Below are 18,508 nucleotides of genomic sequence, written 5' to 3'. Positions count from 1 at the left end.
TTTAACTGGCACATATTCTCACGCTTGACAGTAAGCTACATGTGTGTGCATGTTCTCTCATGATCATCCATACAGCGGTCAAATGGTTGGGAGATTGAAAAAACTGTGGCATTTTAAAATATATTCTTTTTGCTCTTCTTTTCTAAATTGCTCAGTACCACACCATTGTGTAAGACTCAACCCTTTAGTCATGACTCACAAATGTCTGTTTTATCCGTGTATAGTTTAAGTTGATAATAAATTATCAAACTTAATGCAGTGACCTTTCCACATAGAAATAACAGAGGCCTTTTTTTGCACTCAGATTTCATTTAACACTGGTGATGTCATGATTCAGAGAAAGGGAACAGACATAAGGCTTTTTTTTTTTTTTTTTACTTGAAAGAAAAGTCAAGTAAGTTGAGGAATAGTTCGGAAAGTACAGACTACTTTTTTAAGGCATTCTTGGCACTATTCGTCACATGAGGCTGAACAGCACTGTATGAATTATAGGATTTAAAGTGTTGTGTTCATGTGCTGTTTTAAGGACACAGCATAGTGGTTCACTGAAGCATGCATCTGTATTACACGGACTAGTTTATCTGGCCAAACTAAAAAGAGCTGACCCCTCCCACCCCCCCAAAAGTCAATGAATCATTCGCACAGTCTAGAGAGCATTTAATTAGATACAACTTTATTATACGCCACAGAATGAATTATAAGTCGAAGTTTATACTATTCTGTAGGAAATTAAAAAAGTATCAGTTCAAAACGAGTGTATCTATGAAACTCTTTGGCATCTAGATGTCTAAAACAGCTCCGACACATCATTTGGATGATGCATGGTGTGAGAAAAATTAAATGGGAGCTCGGGTTACAGATTATAAATGTTTTTTTTTGCAAAGGTCGATGGGTGAAATGGGCATCTACATAATTTTAAGAATGACCTGGGACACAAATCCTAATATTTTGTTCAGTGTGTTTAAAATTGCCATTGCTTAAACTAACATCATTTAAAAATGAGACGATTAAAAACTGAGAAAATATTAGCTACTAGTCACTCTGATATTAACAAGACTCAACACTTGTTATAGGAACATAGACATTAAATGTGAACTGATTTGGTTAGGATTACATGTTACATAAACGGAGGACAGAGTGCCAAGTTTCGGGTAAATATCTAAAAAGTTTGTTTGGAAACTGCAACTAGAATTAATTATCATGGATTAATGAATCAATTAATGGATTCATTCAAACAAATCATGTTTTCATGTAAACAGTCACTGCCAGCCAAAGCATTTGGTTTGGAAATGAAAATGAAAACACTATGTTATACCCATAACACTGACAAACTCACATGACAAATTTAAGACCATGGAGTATAAGAACTTAATCTAATGAACTACACATCTTCCTAATATCTGATCCAGATAGGCTGAACCTTTCCAATCTGAACCCTTCTTATTGCGACAGCTGAAAACCTTTGGATGAGAGCCTAATTTAATATTCAGATTCTTTCCTACAAAGGCACAGTGCCGAGACTGAAATGAGCAGCTGCAGCTTTTAGATCTCCGGTCTGGTAAACACGAAAGCCTCACTGGTTGTAACAGAGAAAAAAAAAAAAAAAAAAAAAAACTGTTGTCTGGATTCTTCATTATGCCTCTGAGTATGTGCTTTTGTTTAGACTACCGTGTAACTGTTATTGTTTAGACTACCGTGTCACTGTTATTGTTTAGACTACCGTGTCACTGTTATTGTTTAGACTACCGTGTCATTGTTATTGTTTAGACTACCGTGTCACTGTTATTGTTTAGACTACCGTGTCACTGTTATTGTTTAGACTACCGTATCACTGTTATTGTTTAGACTACCGTGTAATTGTTATTGTTTAGACTACCGTGTCACTGTTATTGTTTAGACTACCGTGTCACTGTTATTGTTTAGACTACCATGTCATTGTTATTGTTTAGACTACCGTATCACTGTTATTGTTTAGACTACCGTGTCACTGTTATTGTTTAGACTACCGTGTCACTGTTATTGTTTAGACTACCGTGTCACTGTTATTGTTTAGACTACTATGTAACTGTTATTGTTTAGACCAGTGGTTCCCAAACTTTTCCAGGGCAAGCCCCCCCCAAATGGCATTAAAATTTGACCGAGGCCCCCCCTTTTGCAAGATGTCTTTAAAACACATTAAAAATACAGACTTCTGAATATATCCCCCTTTTTTTTATTAATAATTACATCTTACATCACGTTAGGAATTGATTGTGTGTGTGTCAGAGTGAGAAAGAGAAAACATACATTTATTTAATTTTCACACCAAATTGTTGAGACCCCCCCCCGGGCGCCCCCTAGCGGCCCCCACTTTGAAAACCACTGCTTTAGACTATGGTATAACTGTTATTGTTTAGACGACTGTGTAATCTTTGCTGTTTAGACTATGGTGTAATGTGTCGTTTAAACTAATGTATGTGTTGCTGCTTAGAAGGCTGTTCACCTGTTATTGTTTAGACTACCGTATAACTGTTTTTTGGGTTTTCCAACAGAAAAAAAAAAATAATAATAAAAATAAAATAAAATATATATATAAAAGATGGTTATATAGGGGAAAAAAAAAACTGTTCAATATGTTTTCCACCCCGTTATAGATTCAGCAGATTTTAAATGAAAAACTTGCTGCCTCTGTCAAGAGTTACACCTGGGCCATGGCTGGATCTTTCAGTATGTTGACCTTTTTCTGTCCCCCTAGATATGCTTCATGGACCCCTGGGGGTCCCTGGACTGCACTTTTATAACCACTGCGCTACACTAGAAATGAACTAGAGAACATTGTGAGAATTAGTTTTGGGTAAAGTGGCCTTGAGCACATGGACTTGTAAAACATCTCACAGAATAAATGAATTGTACCTGGGCTCACGGACACTTACGCAATGTACTGCTCTGTCTTGTTGAACTTCTTGGCCAGGTATTTGGCTGAAGCCTTGCTGGGGATCTTGACGAAGGACAACTCTTTGCCGTAGCGCGTCATGTTGCAGGGTGTTTCACACACACAGTAATCATTGTCTCTCTCCACCAGGAAATCTAGCAAGAACAGAGGAGGGAATGGAAGAGAAAGAGGCACCATTAGGCAGGATGGTGATCACAGCAGATTGATGGCAAGAGAAAGAAAAAAAAAAAAAATCAAACACTGTGGAAAAAGTGAAGAAGTGAAGTGGGTGATGATGTGGGGGGCAATGAGAAGAGCTACGGGGGTGGATGGAGGAAGAACAGAGGAAGGGGATGAGAAGAGGAATCATAAATTGCGCCCCATCACTGCCTCAGGCTCAGCTATCCATAACGAGTGGTTGTGCTCAGAGAGAGTGAGGTGCCTGGCAGATCTAGCTGTTTCAGTCTAAATGGGCTAATTTCACTTTCTGTCTCTCTCTTTCTCACAATTCTCTACATTCAGTTCAGTACATTCCTTGGCACTAAAAGAAGCAGTTTCCATTTGGATAATAGACAGCAGACATGTGGATACCATACATTATTCAGCTTAAACCCACAACTACCTTAAAGTAAAAGGACATTGGCTATAGCACTCAAATATCTACCAATAACAATTCAACGTGTCCATCAGCTCATGACCAACAATCTCAGCTGATGGACCAAAACTATTATACAGTTAAAACTAAAATGCTAAACAGCCAACCATTAAGAAAAACTTTAATGCTGCAGGACTGTAAAAATAGTCGTACTCAATGCTCAGTGCTAACACGGATGCTGATTGGCTATTCCAAATGCGTCCAATTTTTCCTTATCAACAGGGAATCAACAACCAAATCAACACTCCATCTGCCATTATACCACCTTGACAGATTGAGTTTCTGAGGTTAACTAGTTGGTTGACCAACAACAGAAACTGACTCAAAGTGCTTTACAAATCAATCAACCAAATAATAATAATTACAACAACAATAATAATGATTAATAAATAGATACCTTTAAATACAGCATTGAGTATTTTCATATTTCAACCTATTAAAAGACCTATTCAAAAGCTAGAGAATAAAACTATGTTTTCAATGAAGGTTTAAAAGTGACTATTGAAGAAGCTGACCTCACATGGAAAGGAGTTTAGGTCTTACAACAGAAAAGGAACGAACGCCTTTGATTTTATAGCGACCACGGGGAACTCTCAAAAGACGACGCCCGGAGCGCTCTCGTGGGGGAGTAAGCATGACGAAAATCACTGATGTATTTGGGTGCGAGACCAGAGTGAGCAGAATATTAAAATTCACGAGAAGCCAATGAAGAGACTCTAATCCCGGGGGAAATGCGATCCCTCTTTCTAGACCCTGTTAAAAGCCTAGCTGCCGCATTTTGAACTATTTGTAAGCCGGATAACGCAGTTTGAGGAAGACCAATGTACAATGAATAACAATAGTCGATGTATTTAACGAGTGAATCACAATTTCCAGGTTTTTGCTAGAAAGAAAATATTTGGCTTTAGCGACAGATCTAAGATGGAGAACACTTCCCTTTACAACTGCACTAACTTGCTAGTTGAAAAGTAATAATGAATATGAAATCACTCCAAGACTTCTTAAACGATCTTGTACATTCGACAAGACAGGACCTAACTTGGCAGCCAGTCCAGCTAAGGAGGACACAGAGGAACCTAAAATCAGAACGGGTTTGCTTTCGTTTGTAAAAAGTTGTTTGCCAGCCAATGTTTAACGACTTAGAAAAATTTTAGGACGTGGTCAGTTGAATTATTTTTGTCTACGCTCGCTGAGAATTAAATTTGAGAATCATTAATGTCTCTACTTATGTCTCACAACCTCAGCACACACAGGGTGATTGACTGCATATAAACATGCATGATTGCATAAAACAGCCAGGTAATGGTTGGGCTACTGAGTCTGTTCACAGTCAGTGATGCATCGTGGACTTCCAGAAGCAATGTATTTTTTCAAATGAAATGGTCCTAATGATTGAAAATCAAAACTCTATTGGCTGATTCCACTGTCACTTCCTAATTATTCTGGTGATTAATCGAATGCATTAGGAATCCTGTTCAGCTCCTGAAACTAATGGATTTGCTCACTTGTCTGTATATACCTAGATAACAGAAAGGGGTTTTAAAAAAACAAACAAACAAACAAAAAAAAAACCCTGATGATTTTAAACCCCTTGTTTCTAACCAAAACTTAAATTAAAACGCTACCCTGAAACGTACGGAATATTTGCAATGTATTTAGTGATTCCAGGGCTAATTTGTTAGTTGGTGCTGTATTTTGTCACAGGGGAACGTTGCTAGTGCTGTTACGGTGACATTTACAGTACCAGGAAAAAATGTTCTCCTTCGTTGTTATCTCCTAAAAAAAACCCCAGCTTTTTTCTCTCTCACCATTTCCAGCAAAATGTTCATAATAATGAGAAATCCAATGTAGGAGTGGTGGAGACAGAAAACACAGCACTCAACGTTCCCAAAATGCAATGCAGCTATATTCAGTTGTGTTGAGTTACAACAGAGGCTCGGCTCAGCTAGTTAGTGATCTACAAGGTAACAAGCACAATGGTGGTAATGGTGCTACGAGCATGATACAGTAGTTGAAGCTTTCGGAAGCTGATCTGTTTGTGCAGGTTGTACAGATGAGGAAGTGAGGGAGCTGGACATGCTAAAGGGATGAAGCAAGAGCTAAATCCCACTGGTGCCATTATCAGCAGGTAGTCAAACGGCATTGTGGGAAACAGTAAACCAAGAATTTCTTAACAAAATAAATTGTGCGTGCTACTGAAGATCAGATTTTAATTACAAAGAATAATATGCAAATCTTTCAGAGTGGAGTATAACTTTAACAGGGAAATAAGACAATTTCTACAACACTTGTAGAGCATGAACATAATATTTTTCAGGCAGGTCATTTTTTTTTTTTTTTTTAGATCTCTAGTCCACAGAAATCTCTTGTGGTTCGTCTCTGCTTCTACTCACCCAAAGCTGGATCTGCACACTCTTTATACTGTTCCGGCGTGCAATATGGAGCATCTCCTAGAAAGACAGGAAGCACAAGCAGTGAGGAAGAAGGAAAAAAAGGAAAAGAAAAATATGACAGGTGAGAAATACCATATCACATAGGCTGTAAAAAAAAAATAAAAAAATAAAAAAAGAAGAAGAAAAAAAAAACCTACCATAAACACCAGGCCTAAGAGTGAGAGCTAATCAGAATCCCAAAGCAAGCAACTGAGACAATCAAGTAGAAAGAAACAAGGGAGATATAAAACAGAAATGAAAGGAGGACCAAGAGAACATGATGTTCTGGCTCTGAACGCAGATAACATGTAGTGAAGCATCTGCAGTCAGTTCTTTTAATTAAACTATGTCTCTGTCAGTCACGCTGTCCTTATCTGCCTATGACCTCTCCTTCAAATCTGATCTCATCATTTAATTGATTTCATTAATGCTGTACCTTATTACCTCCAAATTTAAGAGAGAGAGAGAGAGAGAGCGCAAGAGAGAATAACAAATGCATCCAAAATACAGCGGATTACCATATGCCATTACTGCTCTCATTGCTCATTATGTTTTGCCACTCACACATCACACTAATGAGTAAGGTCTTGAGAAATTATCAACCAGAACACGGTGTGTCCAAAAGCCAAAATCTCAGTGGCATCCAAACTCCCTGAGCCATTTACAAAAGCACAGTAACAGCTTTAAAAGCACCTGCTTTCATCAAGCTGGAAACATAAACCTGGCCAAATCCAAAACAGCCTGATAATTTGTATTGAGTAGGTTTAAGCCGATACCAATTTTCATTTCCGCTAAGACATTGACTAATAGCAGAGCTCTGAGATATCGGCTGATCTCTTATCCTCCTAGTGTTTTTTTTTTTGCAATGTTATTAGGAGAATGTTGCCATTTACACAGTTGTACATAGTACGCATGTACTCATGCAATATACCGTTGGAAAGCTAAGAATCTTGTCATTTGATTGATATAAACTGTTTAAAGATACTATCACAACTGCAGCTACAATCAACGTCTTTGTCAGACCACCAGCATACAAACAAACAAACACCAAACGGAGGCGACTAACTCTTGAAGCCTCATAGCAGTCCACTGATCCATAACATCCTGACAAAAACGTGTTACACCGGCAAAGGTCCAAACAATCCAATTACGTAAAAATATTTAGTCCAAAACACATTTTACATCAATACATCCCCACGCACTGCTGCTGCGTCGTTCCAAATGATCTCAGATGATCACGTTTTCTTCTTATCTGTTTAACACACGAGTGAAAATCCTTTATCGGTAGATTTCTAAATGTCCCCTGGGCTGTGACCTATCCAAGGACACCTCATTTGCACCAATAGGAGCGTCCATGTCCTGTCTATAGGCTTCAAAATCCAATGAAAGTCCGTGCTGAAGCGAAGCTCCTTCCCTCATTCCTACATGAATAGCGTGAGCTAAATGTTCCCGGCTGTGTCGATGACTTGCCTATCGTATAGCCACTGAACTGCTGAAAAGAATGATATCTTGCTTCAAGGGTGTGTTTCAACACTGCAATTTAAAAGTCCCTGCGTAATGCTCTGTAAACAATGGCACAAAAGCGCATAAAAGTGCACAAAGGTTTCAATCATGAATACACATATGAAAATACATATAAATATACATTTTGTAGATTGTTGGATTATGTGATATGGTAATCATAAGAAAAATCAAGAGTAGCAGACTTTTTATCCTAGTTAGGTGTACATGGTTACCAAGGGCCCTTTGGAGACTCCAAAACGCATGGACATACCCTTAGAAAAACGTGTGAATTATTCATTTTATTTGGTATTTGAACTTGGACAAGGAAAGGCTTCATGCTGTGGTCCAATTGCGTTTTCCAGCTAATAGCTCCCAGCTGTAAGCATCTGCAGGCCTCTGTATGCACACACTCTCTCCCCTGTTAATCACAGTGACACTAGCCAATCATGGGTGTCTGTGAGCTCATGTATGAGGAAGAGGGCAGATAGCGCGTTCCTCAGAGTGTGTTACACTGCCCCGTGATGCAGTGCGGCGTGAGCAGCCAATTGAAAAGATGAAGATGGCTGGCTAGACGTGTCTTGGAGGTTAGCCTTCATCCTCCCCAATTGAAAGCTGCTGATATGTGAGAGCTGGCTGGTGGATAGGAATTGGCAGATGACCAACTTGGGGAGAAAATTGGGTAAAAGAATCCAAAAGGGTTCCTTTTTTGTCCCTCTCTTCATTCTATATAGACCTCTACAAAAAGATTTTTCCCTATTCCTGAAAGTTCTAAATAGGATCTATTTTAGAAAGTTAAGAACTCCTTGAGGAATACTTTTTTCATTATGATCGCAGCCTTGATTTCCAGAGTAATATGCAGTGATTTTTCGGATATTTGATTTTCCTAAAACTCCAGCCAAGATCCAGGATTAAGCTGCAAGCAGGTACAAAACGTGGGGACAAGCGAGTACTTTCTTGGCACCCCACACATCACCCTCAAGATGTTCCTCCACCATGTGCAAACTACCTTCTCAAACTTCCTGTTTCTACCTGCAGGTAAAATAACACAGTGCCTAGACACCAAGGTCATGCATCTCATAAACAAGCTCTTCCCGTCAGCTCCCGAAGCCTCGACGATAAGTGGAGCCCATTCTCATGAAAACTTTCCTAATTAAACCCCACTGGCACGTAGTCATAGCAACCAAGTCATAGTCAAGGCTGAGTGAGGCACTAAACAGGTCTTCATGCTCCACCACTGAGCTGGAATTGTCGGTATTGTGGAATAGATGGATTGTTCAAACAAGGAAAATCACTTTCATTCTGTGTGCAAACGTCGTACACGTACAGACGCGAGTAGAAACGACTTCTCTAATACGCAAATTTGAAAACATGTCAGTAAAATGCCCTCTATGTGCAGTAATTATTTTCCTCACTGTTGTTACAGCAAATGCACAGATTTTCACCTGGACAGAAATTGGATTCAGATTGGATTAGCTAATGCTGCTACAGAAATCAAACATGACGTGCGTTTCTGCTGCTGATGTTTTTCTAGAATCGCAGTAAAGATGGGAGTAAGGATAAATGAAGGTAAAGTCCTCACCGGGCATGTGAACCATGCGACAGTTACAGTTCTCTACCAGGTAGCGCGTCTCACAGTCGATGCGGCACGCAGTGATGCTGTAGGTGGTAAAGAAGTCCGAGTCAATGGGCTCGGACCTGCAGTCACCCCATGGAGGGGGCAGGTAGGTCAACTGCAAGTAAACATGATAAGAAAGGAAGGACAATGGAAAGAAAGAAAGAATTCATTAATTCGTATTCAAAAAGAGAAGACTATAACAGAATTGTTGAAGCCATTTTGTGTTACACACTCACATGCGAGGACCCGCCCGCTGATTATGCATTAATGTTAGCAACTGAAAGGAAACTTTTTGAATCTTTTAGTTGCTTTTTTTTTAAAAAAATAAATGCTGCAGCATTTTCTTTGTTTTAGGCAGAAAAAAAGAGCAGTTTTCTTCATGGGAATCAATAAACGGTCGAAATACCCCCCCACACACATACATACATACATACATTATATATTATATATATATATATATACACACACACACACATATACATATATACATACATACATACATACATATACATATATATATATATATATATATATATATATATATATATATATATACACACACACACATACACACACAGTCCTCAATCTGTGTGTCCTCTACTCCTGACTCCTCTAAAGCACTTCTGCACTAATACATTAGCATGCAGAGACATCAATTCTCATATCATGACTGTTTACAGCCCAATCTAATTACTAAAATCCCCGTGATCATTTTCTCTTCCGACTAGCGGGGATGAGGAAAAAAAATTACTTCAAAAATATACAACCGACAAATGACAGTTCAGAGCAGGGACGCTTAGTCAGAAGATACAGTGTTCTAATCCATCCTGCCCAGTAATGACTTCACTCATGCCAAACACGCAGTAGTGTCTCAGTAGTTACGGTTGTGCGTTTAAATCTCAAGACTGCAGGAGTCAATGTTGGCACCCTGAACAATGCTGAGAATGGCCCTCAATTACTCAGTTAAAAACTTGAATTGAATTCTGCCTCACTTGTTATTCTGTTTGAGTAAAAGCATCATGCCAAATGAGGAAATCAAATGTGTACAGCGTTAATCTGCTCTCGCTTACCTGTTTACAGCAGCATACAGGAAGCTTGTTTTAAAGCCAACTATGACTGTGCAGGATTTGAAAGAGGCTTTGCTTCAGGGGATATGGAGGAAGTGTGTGTGTGTGTGTGTGGGTGTGTATACGCGGGTGTGTGCCCTGTGCCTGGAGATAGGCTCCCAGAAACCAGAAAACTAAATAAATAAAGTAAACAGCATTATGCAGCACCTAAGCTGTGTTTCACACTCATTAAAACCTCATAAAGGTATATACACTACATAGTAATCTAAAATATGAGAACGCAGAACATAGGTTGAAATGTTTTGTTTGTTTACACATGAGACGTTTGTTAAATTCATGTTAATATATAGCTCAATATTAACGATTTATTATTTTTTTAAACAAACAAAAGCAGCCCCATGGAGAAAATTTCTTCTGAGGTAATACCTAGGCATTTTGGTTCAAGCATCTCTTTTTCTCTTCTGTGGTGCATGATGGGACAGGTTTGTGCAAAAAGTGTCCATCACTCCATACTTCATTTGTTCGGCAGAAATAGCACATCACCCAGCTCGTTTCACCGTCCAACAACTGTTCGTATTTTTCAGTTTGAACACCTTAGTGTCACAGTTTCTCCCTCCATGTTCATATCATGGTTCTCATTGCAGTGAGTGTGACTTTTCGGACCTGTTTCTACCCTCATTAGTTAGTTTTCCTGACTGTGTTCACCTGTACATCGTTTCCCCTTAATTAGTACGTATTTCTACCTTCGTTATTACCCTGTGTCTTTGCGACGTCTTACCATTTGTATCATCACTTCTAAGCCTTGTTTGTAGTTCTGAAATCTTAGTGTTACCTGTTTGTGCAACTGGCCTTTGCTTATGTTTAAGAGTATTGAATTTTCTATATCAACTCTGTCTGCATGTGTTTTGTGACCCCTGTACCGAGCTCTGCGTTTGAGTTTTGGATTTCCCTAATAACGCTCATGGCAAGCAAACACAGATGCATCCTGCCTCTAGCATTACTTTGCCACCATCATGACCCTATGTATCCCCATAAGCAAAGACCACAGTACATATTTAGGCATTAAAATATCTTCCCAGCTGTCAGAGCTACACAAAGTCAACTTTACAGTTTTGAGTAATGGGATTAAGTCGAACTTTGTGTAGCTCTGACAGCTGGGAAGATACTTTAGTACCCAAGTAGGTCATTGATCCACAGAACACACTATGCAGGGCAAAAATGTTAAACAGCATACCTGCCATATGATACTGAACATCCATTAAACACTTTTGGCAACATGCCATTAGTCAATTATCCATCCTGCTGAACAACTATATCCCACCATCACTTTGCTTGGAGATGCATCAGAAATCAACAAAACTAAGAAAACCAACTTCTTACAGAACCAGCCAGTGGCAAGAAAACTATCCTGAGAAATCTATTGCACTTTCTGTTTGCTTTCTTACTGTTGGTTTTCACATTTGTATAAGTTTGTATCCTCCTGCTTCATTGGACCTCATTACTTTTTGAAATACGTAGCCAGACTAGTGGTGCTACCACTAGATGTTTTTTTTATGTCACTCAGTATCTCCAAAAACCACCTACTCTGCCAGATAGAGGCTGTTTGACTCATATATAACACAACCAACCACAGACCGAACATTGTTATTGCCTGTTATTGCCTGTTATTGCGTGATATCTCATGCTTGCTGTCATGTGATGCAGAATGGGTTCCGGGAGACTAGCTAGCTCTCAGCCTATGTTCACATTAGCGAGCTGCAAAGCGACAGGTAACTGATCAGTTTCTATGTAAGTATGGGACAGAACCGCGATTTCAGTGACAGTGTCAAACAACAAAGCAACAGTGCAACATTTGAACTGGGAATCTCAATTCTGGTTGACATGGTGGTGCAGTAGATAGCACTGCCATCTCACAGCCCCAGGGTACCGGCACGATCCTGAGATCCTAAGATCAGGTTACTGCCTGTGCAGCATTTTACATGTTCTACCCATGTTCATGTTTGTTTCCTTGGGGTTCTCTAGTTTCCTCCCAGTGGGTAGACAGGCTATGCTAAATTGCGCCTAGGTGTGAATGAGTGAATAAACGTGTGCGTACATGCTGCCCTGTGATGGATAGGCACCCCAGACAGGGTGAATTCTCCTGCCTTGTGATCAGTGGCACTGGATCCAACGTGAACCTGACCAGAATAAAGCAATTCCTACCTGTAATTTGATTCCATTTCCTGTTTGATGCAGAAAAACGAAAGAAACACCTATAACCTTGTTTTCATTCTATGCCGTCATATACAACCTCTTAGTAAATGTGCATAGAGATGTTGCTAAGAAAAATAAAGCTTGGAAAGAAGTACAATATGCTTGCTTTGCTAATTTGTCAATGAAGCTAGTACTGTATGAAGTCTAGCAGGCAACATGTAAATCAAATCTAAATAAACACATAAATGACGATGGCGAGTAAATGACAAGATTCTGACAGAAATTACATTCAGAAAGTAAACTTTTCCACATTTCCTTATGTGGAGATATGAGAGACTTTCCAGAAGGACAACCACCTCTGCAGCACCACCAATTGGGCCTTTATGATTCCATTTATTGGTGGAAAGTGAATAGATCAAAATATAGAGACAACCAGAGACACCATGGAGGAAAACCGGATTAGGGAGAAGGTTCACTTTCCAGTCCAGAAACATAGCCAAGACAATGCAGGAGTGGCTTTGGGTCAGGTCTGTGGGACATATCTGGAGACCTGAAAAGAGACACTCTCCAACCACCCTGACAAAGTTCAAGGAATTCTGCAGATATGGAGGCAGAGAAAGATCCAGGTGTGCCAAGCTTGAAATATCAAATTCAAGAAGATTTAAAGCTACAATTGCTGTACAGGGTACGAAAAGTGTTTCACTTGTAATAATGCTTTGTAATTATGCATTTTTTGGTATATTTTTTGTAGATTGAAGAGTAAACAAAAGGAATATAATCCATTTTCACATGAGGCCATAACAAAATGATGGGGACAAAAGTCCAAAGGGATGTGAATACATTCTGAATCCCCTGAATCTCCACCGTCAGGTACAGTGCCCTCCAATAATATTGGCACCCTTCTGAGACCATTCCTCCATACAGAATCTTTCCAGATCCTTCAAATTTCTTCAGTTCACCCCACAGGTTTTCTATGGGGTTCAGGTCAGGGGACTGGGATGGCCATGGCAGGACCTTGATTTTGTGGTCAGTAAACCGTTTTTGTGTTGATTTTGATGCATGTTTTGTATCATTGTGCTGCTGGAAGATCCAACCACGGCCCATTTTAAGCTTTCTGGCAGAGGCAGTCAGGTCTTCATTTAATATCTGTTGATATTTGATAGAGTCCATGATGCCATGTATCCTAACAAAATGTCCAGGTCCTCTGTCAGAAAAACAGCCCCAAAACATTAAAGAGACACCACCATATTTAACCGTGGGCATGAGGTACTTTTCCATATGGATACCTCTCTGTGTGCACCAAAACCACCTCTGGTGTTTATTGCCAAAAAGCTTGTATTTTGGTTTCATCTGACCATAGAACCCGATCCCATTTGAAGTTCCAGTAGTGTTCCAGTTGAAGTTCCAGCAAACTGAAGACGCTCGAGTTTGTTTTTGGATGAGAGTAGAGGCTTTTTTCTTCAAACCCTTCCAAACAACTTGTGGTGACGTAGGTGACTTCGGATTGTAGTTTTGGAGACTTTCTGACCCCGAGACACAACTAACTTCTGCAATTCTCCAGCTGTGATCCTTGGAGATTTTTTGGCCACGCGAACCATCCTCTTCACAGTGCGTTGAGACGATATAGACACACGTCCAATTCCAGGTTGATTCATAACATTTCCAGTTGACTGGAACTTCTTAATTATTGCCCTGATGGTGGAAATGGGCATCTTCAATGCTTTTACTGTTGTCTTAAAGCCATTTCCTATTTTGTGAAGCTCAACAACCTTTTGACGCACATCACAGCTATATTCCTTGGTCTTACCCATCGTTATGAATGACTAAGGGAATTTGGCCTATGTGTTACCTCATATTTATACCCCTGTGAAACAGGAAGTCATGGTTGTACAATTTCCTGTTTCTAGTCACCCAGGTGTAATAAACTTTTAAAATATCAATGGGAATATACTTCAAATATATTTTTATCATATGAATTCATAGGGTTGCCAATAATTATTGCATACCTAGATTTTAACGAAGGTTATTTTTTAAATAAATCTGTGTTGCGTTTGCATTTGTTTGATATCCATGACAGCAGAGGACATGGTGAATTTCTTTTAAACAAAAGATCAATACAGACAAATTTTCACAGCATTCTTTGCTCATATTTACCAAGGGTGCCAATATTAGTGGAGGGCACTGTAGGTACGTGTCTAAGGCTGAGACTCGGTCATACCCAGTATTAGGGTGTCCTCTTTTACTAATCTTTTACTAGTCTTTGGAAACACTGGAAACAGATTTACGCTACAGGTTGTCTAGATTTTTCCTGTGTATTTAATGCACTATTGCTTTGGTATGCAGTGTAACAGAGTACTTTGTATAGTTTGTGTGACAGTTTGACAACAGGGAGGTCAGGGTAAAAATATAATTACCCATGTTTTGAACCTGGACACCTGGATTGTACAGCAGGAAGTTTAATGAAAAATGTTTAATGAAAGTCTATGTTGATTGAATAGTCACTCTACCGGGTACTGTGCAGCTAGACCTTGTAAATGGCTCAGTGGAGAGAAAGAGATAGAGTGTCTAAAGGTTATTTCATAAAAAAAAGGTAATTTTATAATAAAATGTATTCATTATAAAGACATTATAGTCATTATAGTAATTCTAAAATGTCCAGTTTCCTGCTAATGCTTTGTCTGTGTTACTGACAAAAATAACAGATCATCCTGCCAAGACAGACAAAGAGAGATTTTCTCACCACATCATTTCTTTCTGAAATGTGTCATGTGGGTTGTGTTGTGAGAGGAAAGGGGACTGCTTATATATATATATATATATATATATATATATATATATATATATATATATATATATATATATATATATATATATAATATGTGTGTGTGCGCGTGGGGGTGTGTGTGTGTGTGTGGGTGTGTGTGTGTGTGTTTCAGACAGCGGTCACATGTCTAAGAAAATTCCACCCTGAAACATGTTTACATTGAAATATTCGTGATGTGTTTAGTGATTCTGCTAATTTTTTTTGGTTGATGTCCATCCATCCATTTTCCATACCGCTTATCCTACACAGGGTCGTGCCTATCCCAGGGAACTTGGGACACAAGGCAGGGGACACATTGAACAGGGTGCCAACCCATCGCAAGGCACAATCACACATTTCGGAAAGGCCAATCAGCCTACAACACAAGTATTTGGACTGGGAGTGGAAATCCCCAAAGCACAGGGAGAACATGCAAAGTCCGTGCACAGGGCGGAGGCAGGATTCGAACATCCAACCCCGGAGGTGCGAGGCAAACATGCTAACCACTAAGCCCCTAGTTGATGATGTATTTTTGTTAATCCAGTAAGAAGTTAGCAGTTGTCTGCCGTGCTGATGTCACGTGGGGACATTGCTAGCACGGTTGCAATAGTGTGTAATAGGAGAAAAATTGAAACAATCTCAAACTTAAGTGATGATTAATCAGATTTCAGTGTTAGCTCCTAAAAATGATAGAGCGAGGGCTTCTTTTCTCACTCCCCATTTCCCAGAAATGTTCAATGTCATATTAATAAAAGTTCTAGAATGCAATGCAGATTTACGACACAGTTACGTTGATTAACGGCAAAGACCCGGCTTGGCTAGTTATCGATCTGCAAAACGACAAGCGTGGTATTAGCATGACAATTAAAGTTTGTAACAGCGAATCATCACATTCGCTTTAAAAATAAATTAAGCACTAACCGAACAACTCTTTCATTTCTGTTTTCATAAAGAGCTTATGAGTGAGTATTCATTTTATTTCTGACTTCAGACAGCTGAGTTCATGTTAACGCTCTAATGTGGGAAGTAAGAGGTTCCTAGTTGTCTTGGAATCTCACTGTTGGCGAACGGCATTGTGGGTCTTTTAGGAAAGTGACGTTTCAACCAAAAAAGTCGACTCAGAATTGAATCATAAAATAAATGTTCTGCAGCACTGATGACAAAATATTGATTATGCATAATCAAGGTGGATTTTGCTGGTGATAGCGGTGACTTTTCCAAGTGTCATGGGGGAATTTTCCATTCTTTTGTGTGGCCCAGAACTGTAGCACTTTTATGGAGCTGTGAGTCAAAATAAATGACACCTCTGCCTTTTCTTTCACCATTAGTAGGCATTTTGTGCTTCTAGCTGTCTGTGCACTTGACCTTATATAGAGTTTTGTGGGCATCACTACATGCAAATGAGCTGTGTTGGGAACACACTTTACAGGTGATCAACATACTGTACCTACACGAGTATGAAGAACATCAACGTTCACCGAAACTTTGGTAAATCCAGTGGAAATTATCAGTTTAGTTTGGCTTATGCAAACATTTACACACAACTTTACTAAAAGATTGATAAACGAGGCCCATTGTCCCCATTGAAAATGCAAAACAAGTATTAAACAAACACAATAGCGTTCTTCTAATGTAAATCAAATACTGTGCATTTTTAACGCATCCGACGTAACCGATAAGTACGTTTTACCAGTAGGGAAAAAAGTTATAGAAATAAAGAAATAACGCATGCATCTATTAAGTCTGTATCACATTTTGCAAACAAATACATGTTCTACAAATTAAAAAAAATACATTGCACTAATCATATTACTGTTGGCGTGATTTTTTTCTCACGGGGCAACATTTTCCTCCTCAGCACCAGATGGCACCATGAGTCTATTTACACATAGTTTGCAAGTAATATTTATAAAACAATGTTTATATAGTTTTGGAACTCAACTGGCTCCATAGACTTGTCTACGGACTTTCTTTTGGTATCACTGTCAAAAACGGACTTAAAAAAAATTGTGATAAAGCAACATTTTCCCCAAGCAAACTCGCGAAGAAAACATCTGCAGCCGATATTTTCAGTTCTTATTTTGCGCACTTAGCTTCAGCATCTCAAAGACTGCAATCTGTCACAAGCTGATTTAGTACCAGGGTCTACACAGGACTGCTAATTTCTTATGAGCAAAATAACATGTCTATTTTGCATATTTGCCTTAATGAATACATCATTTAGAGTGTGTCTGCCTATGGATACAGTATACAGGGTGGGATTAATTGAGCACCCATGTGTCTTTTGCTGCAGCCAGGAAATCACTTCAGGAATGCCGATCATGTTTGTAAGGTAATACGACTGAAGAGCAGGTATTATATTTGCGTTTGAAGACTAAAAACACCAATGCTTCATTAAAATTATGCATCTGTATCTCAAAATAATGTGAACGCTTCTCAAAATGATAATTGATATGACCTTAATATTGCAGCGTCGAGCGATCACACGTCGCTCCATGTTCACAACTCTGACACCAACCGTGTTTAAAGAAAGCTTACAAAAAGGTTTTCGTTCATTTTTTTTTATAAATAAAACACCTAAATATTGTATATAGAGTCTTATTTTGTCCTCAGATCATATCATCATCATTTTTGACATGTAACAGCTCTCTGTTTGAACTATTCCGTAATTATAATTACCCCCTCTGCAAGGACATTGGACTTTGGTTAGAGCAATAAAGTCAGTGAAATGGCCACAATTAGAGACCAAACATATCAGACGCTCTAGTCTGACTAGTGGTCAGATTTCTAGCTATCAGACCACAGATTGTGTGCCAAGAATAGAGATGCAACGAATAGGAAATGTACTATTCTAGTTGAGTCCAAATATGAACTGGAGTGAGGTAGCTGAGGTTGAGGAACTGTCAGAGCCAGAATTCACACACCATACTGACATTTCTACCTTTGGGTTTTGTTTTCCAGTGTTTCTATGCGCATTGTAGCAGGGTTCTTATATAATAATAATAATAAACACCCTTCCAGTTAGACCACACCCACTTCATGTTTAAATTCAATTACAAATACAGATGTGTAGATTTGGATTAGTTAACAGAAACTGACACATAAGTAATAGAATTGTGATACACTCCTAATAAAGAAGCAGAACAAAGTTCAAATCAGTCCGGGAGTTGACAAAATATTAACTGACTTTACTCGAAATGGTCGGCTGTAATCGTGTTAGTCACAGTAAGCTAGGGAGTGACAGCTTGTCATAGATGGAAGAGACAGCCTGAGTGACCGGGCTAATTAAATACAGTGAGAACAGGCTGTTCAGTTTACAACAGTTTTCT

At 39.0% G+C, this 18,508-nt stretch overlaps 1 protein-coding gene across 2 annotated transcripts in view; it reads right to left on the bottom strand.

The window, feature by feature from the left end:
• Positions 1 to 18,508, bottom strand: part of asic1b (acid-sensing (proton-gated) ion channel 1b) — a 349,583-nt gene that overhangs the window by 20,686 nt on the left and 310,389 nt on the right. For both annotated transcript variants that reach the window (XM_053652841.1, XM_053652840.1), the window contains 3 exons: positions 9,081 to 9,231; positions 5,960 to 6,016; positions 2,913 to 3,066 (listed from right to left, as the gene is read on the bottom strand). In XM_053652841.1, coding sequence (XP_053508816.1) covers positions 2,913 to 3,066; positions 5,960 to 6,016; positions 9,081 to 9,231 — 362 coding nt within the window. The remainder of the gene's footprint in view (positions 1 to 2,912; positions 3,067 to 5,959; positions 6,017 to 9,080; positions 9,232 to 18,508) is intronic.

The sequence above is a fragment of the Ictalurus furcatus genome, chromosome 21, assembly GCF_023375685.1.
Source record: "Ictalurus furcatus strain D&B chromosome 21, Billie_1.0, whole genome shotgun sequence".
Lineage (NCBI taxonomy): Eukaryota > Metazoa > Chordata > Actinopteri > Siluriformes > Ictaluridae > Ictalurus > Ictalurus furcatus.
The sequence above is the reverse complement of the archived record's forward strand: the minus strand, read 5'-3'. Positions and strand labels throughout refer to the sequence as shown.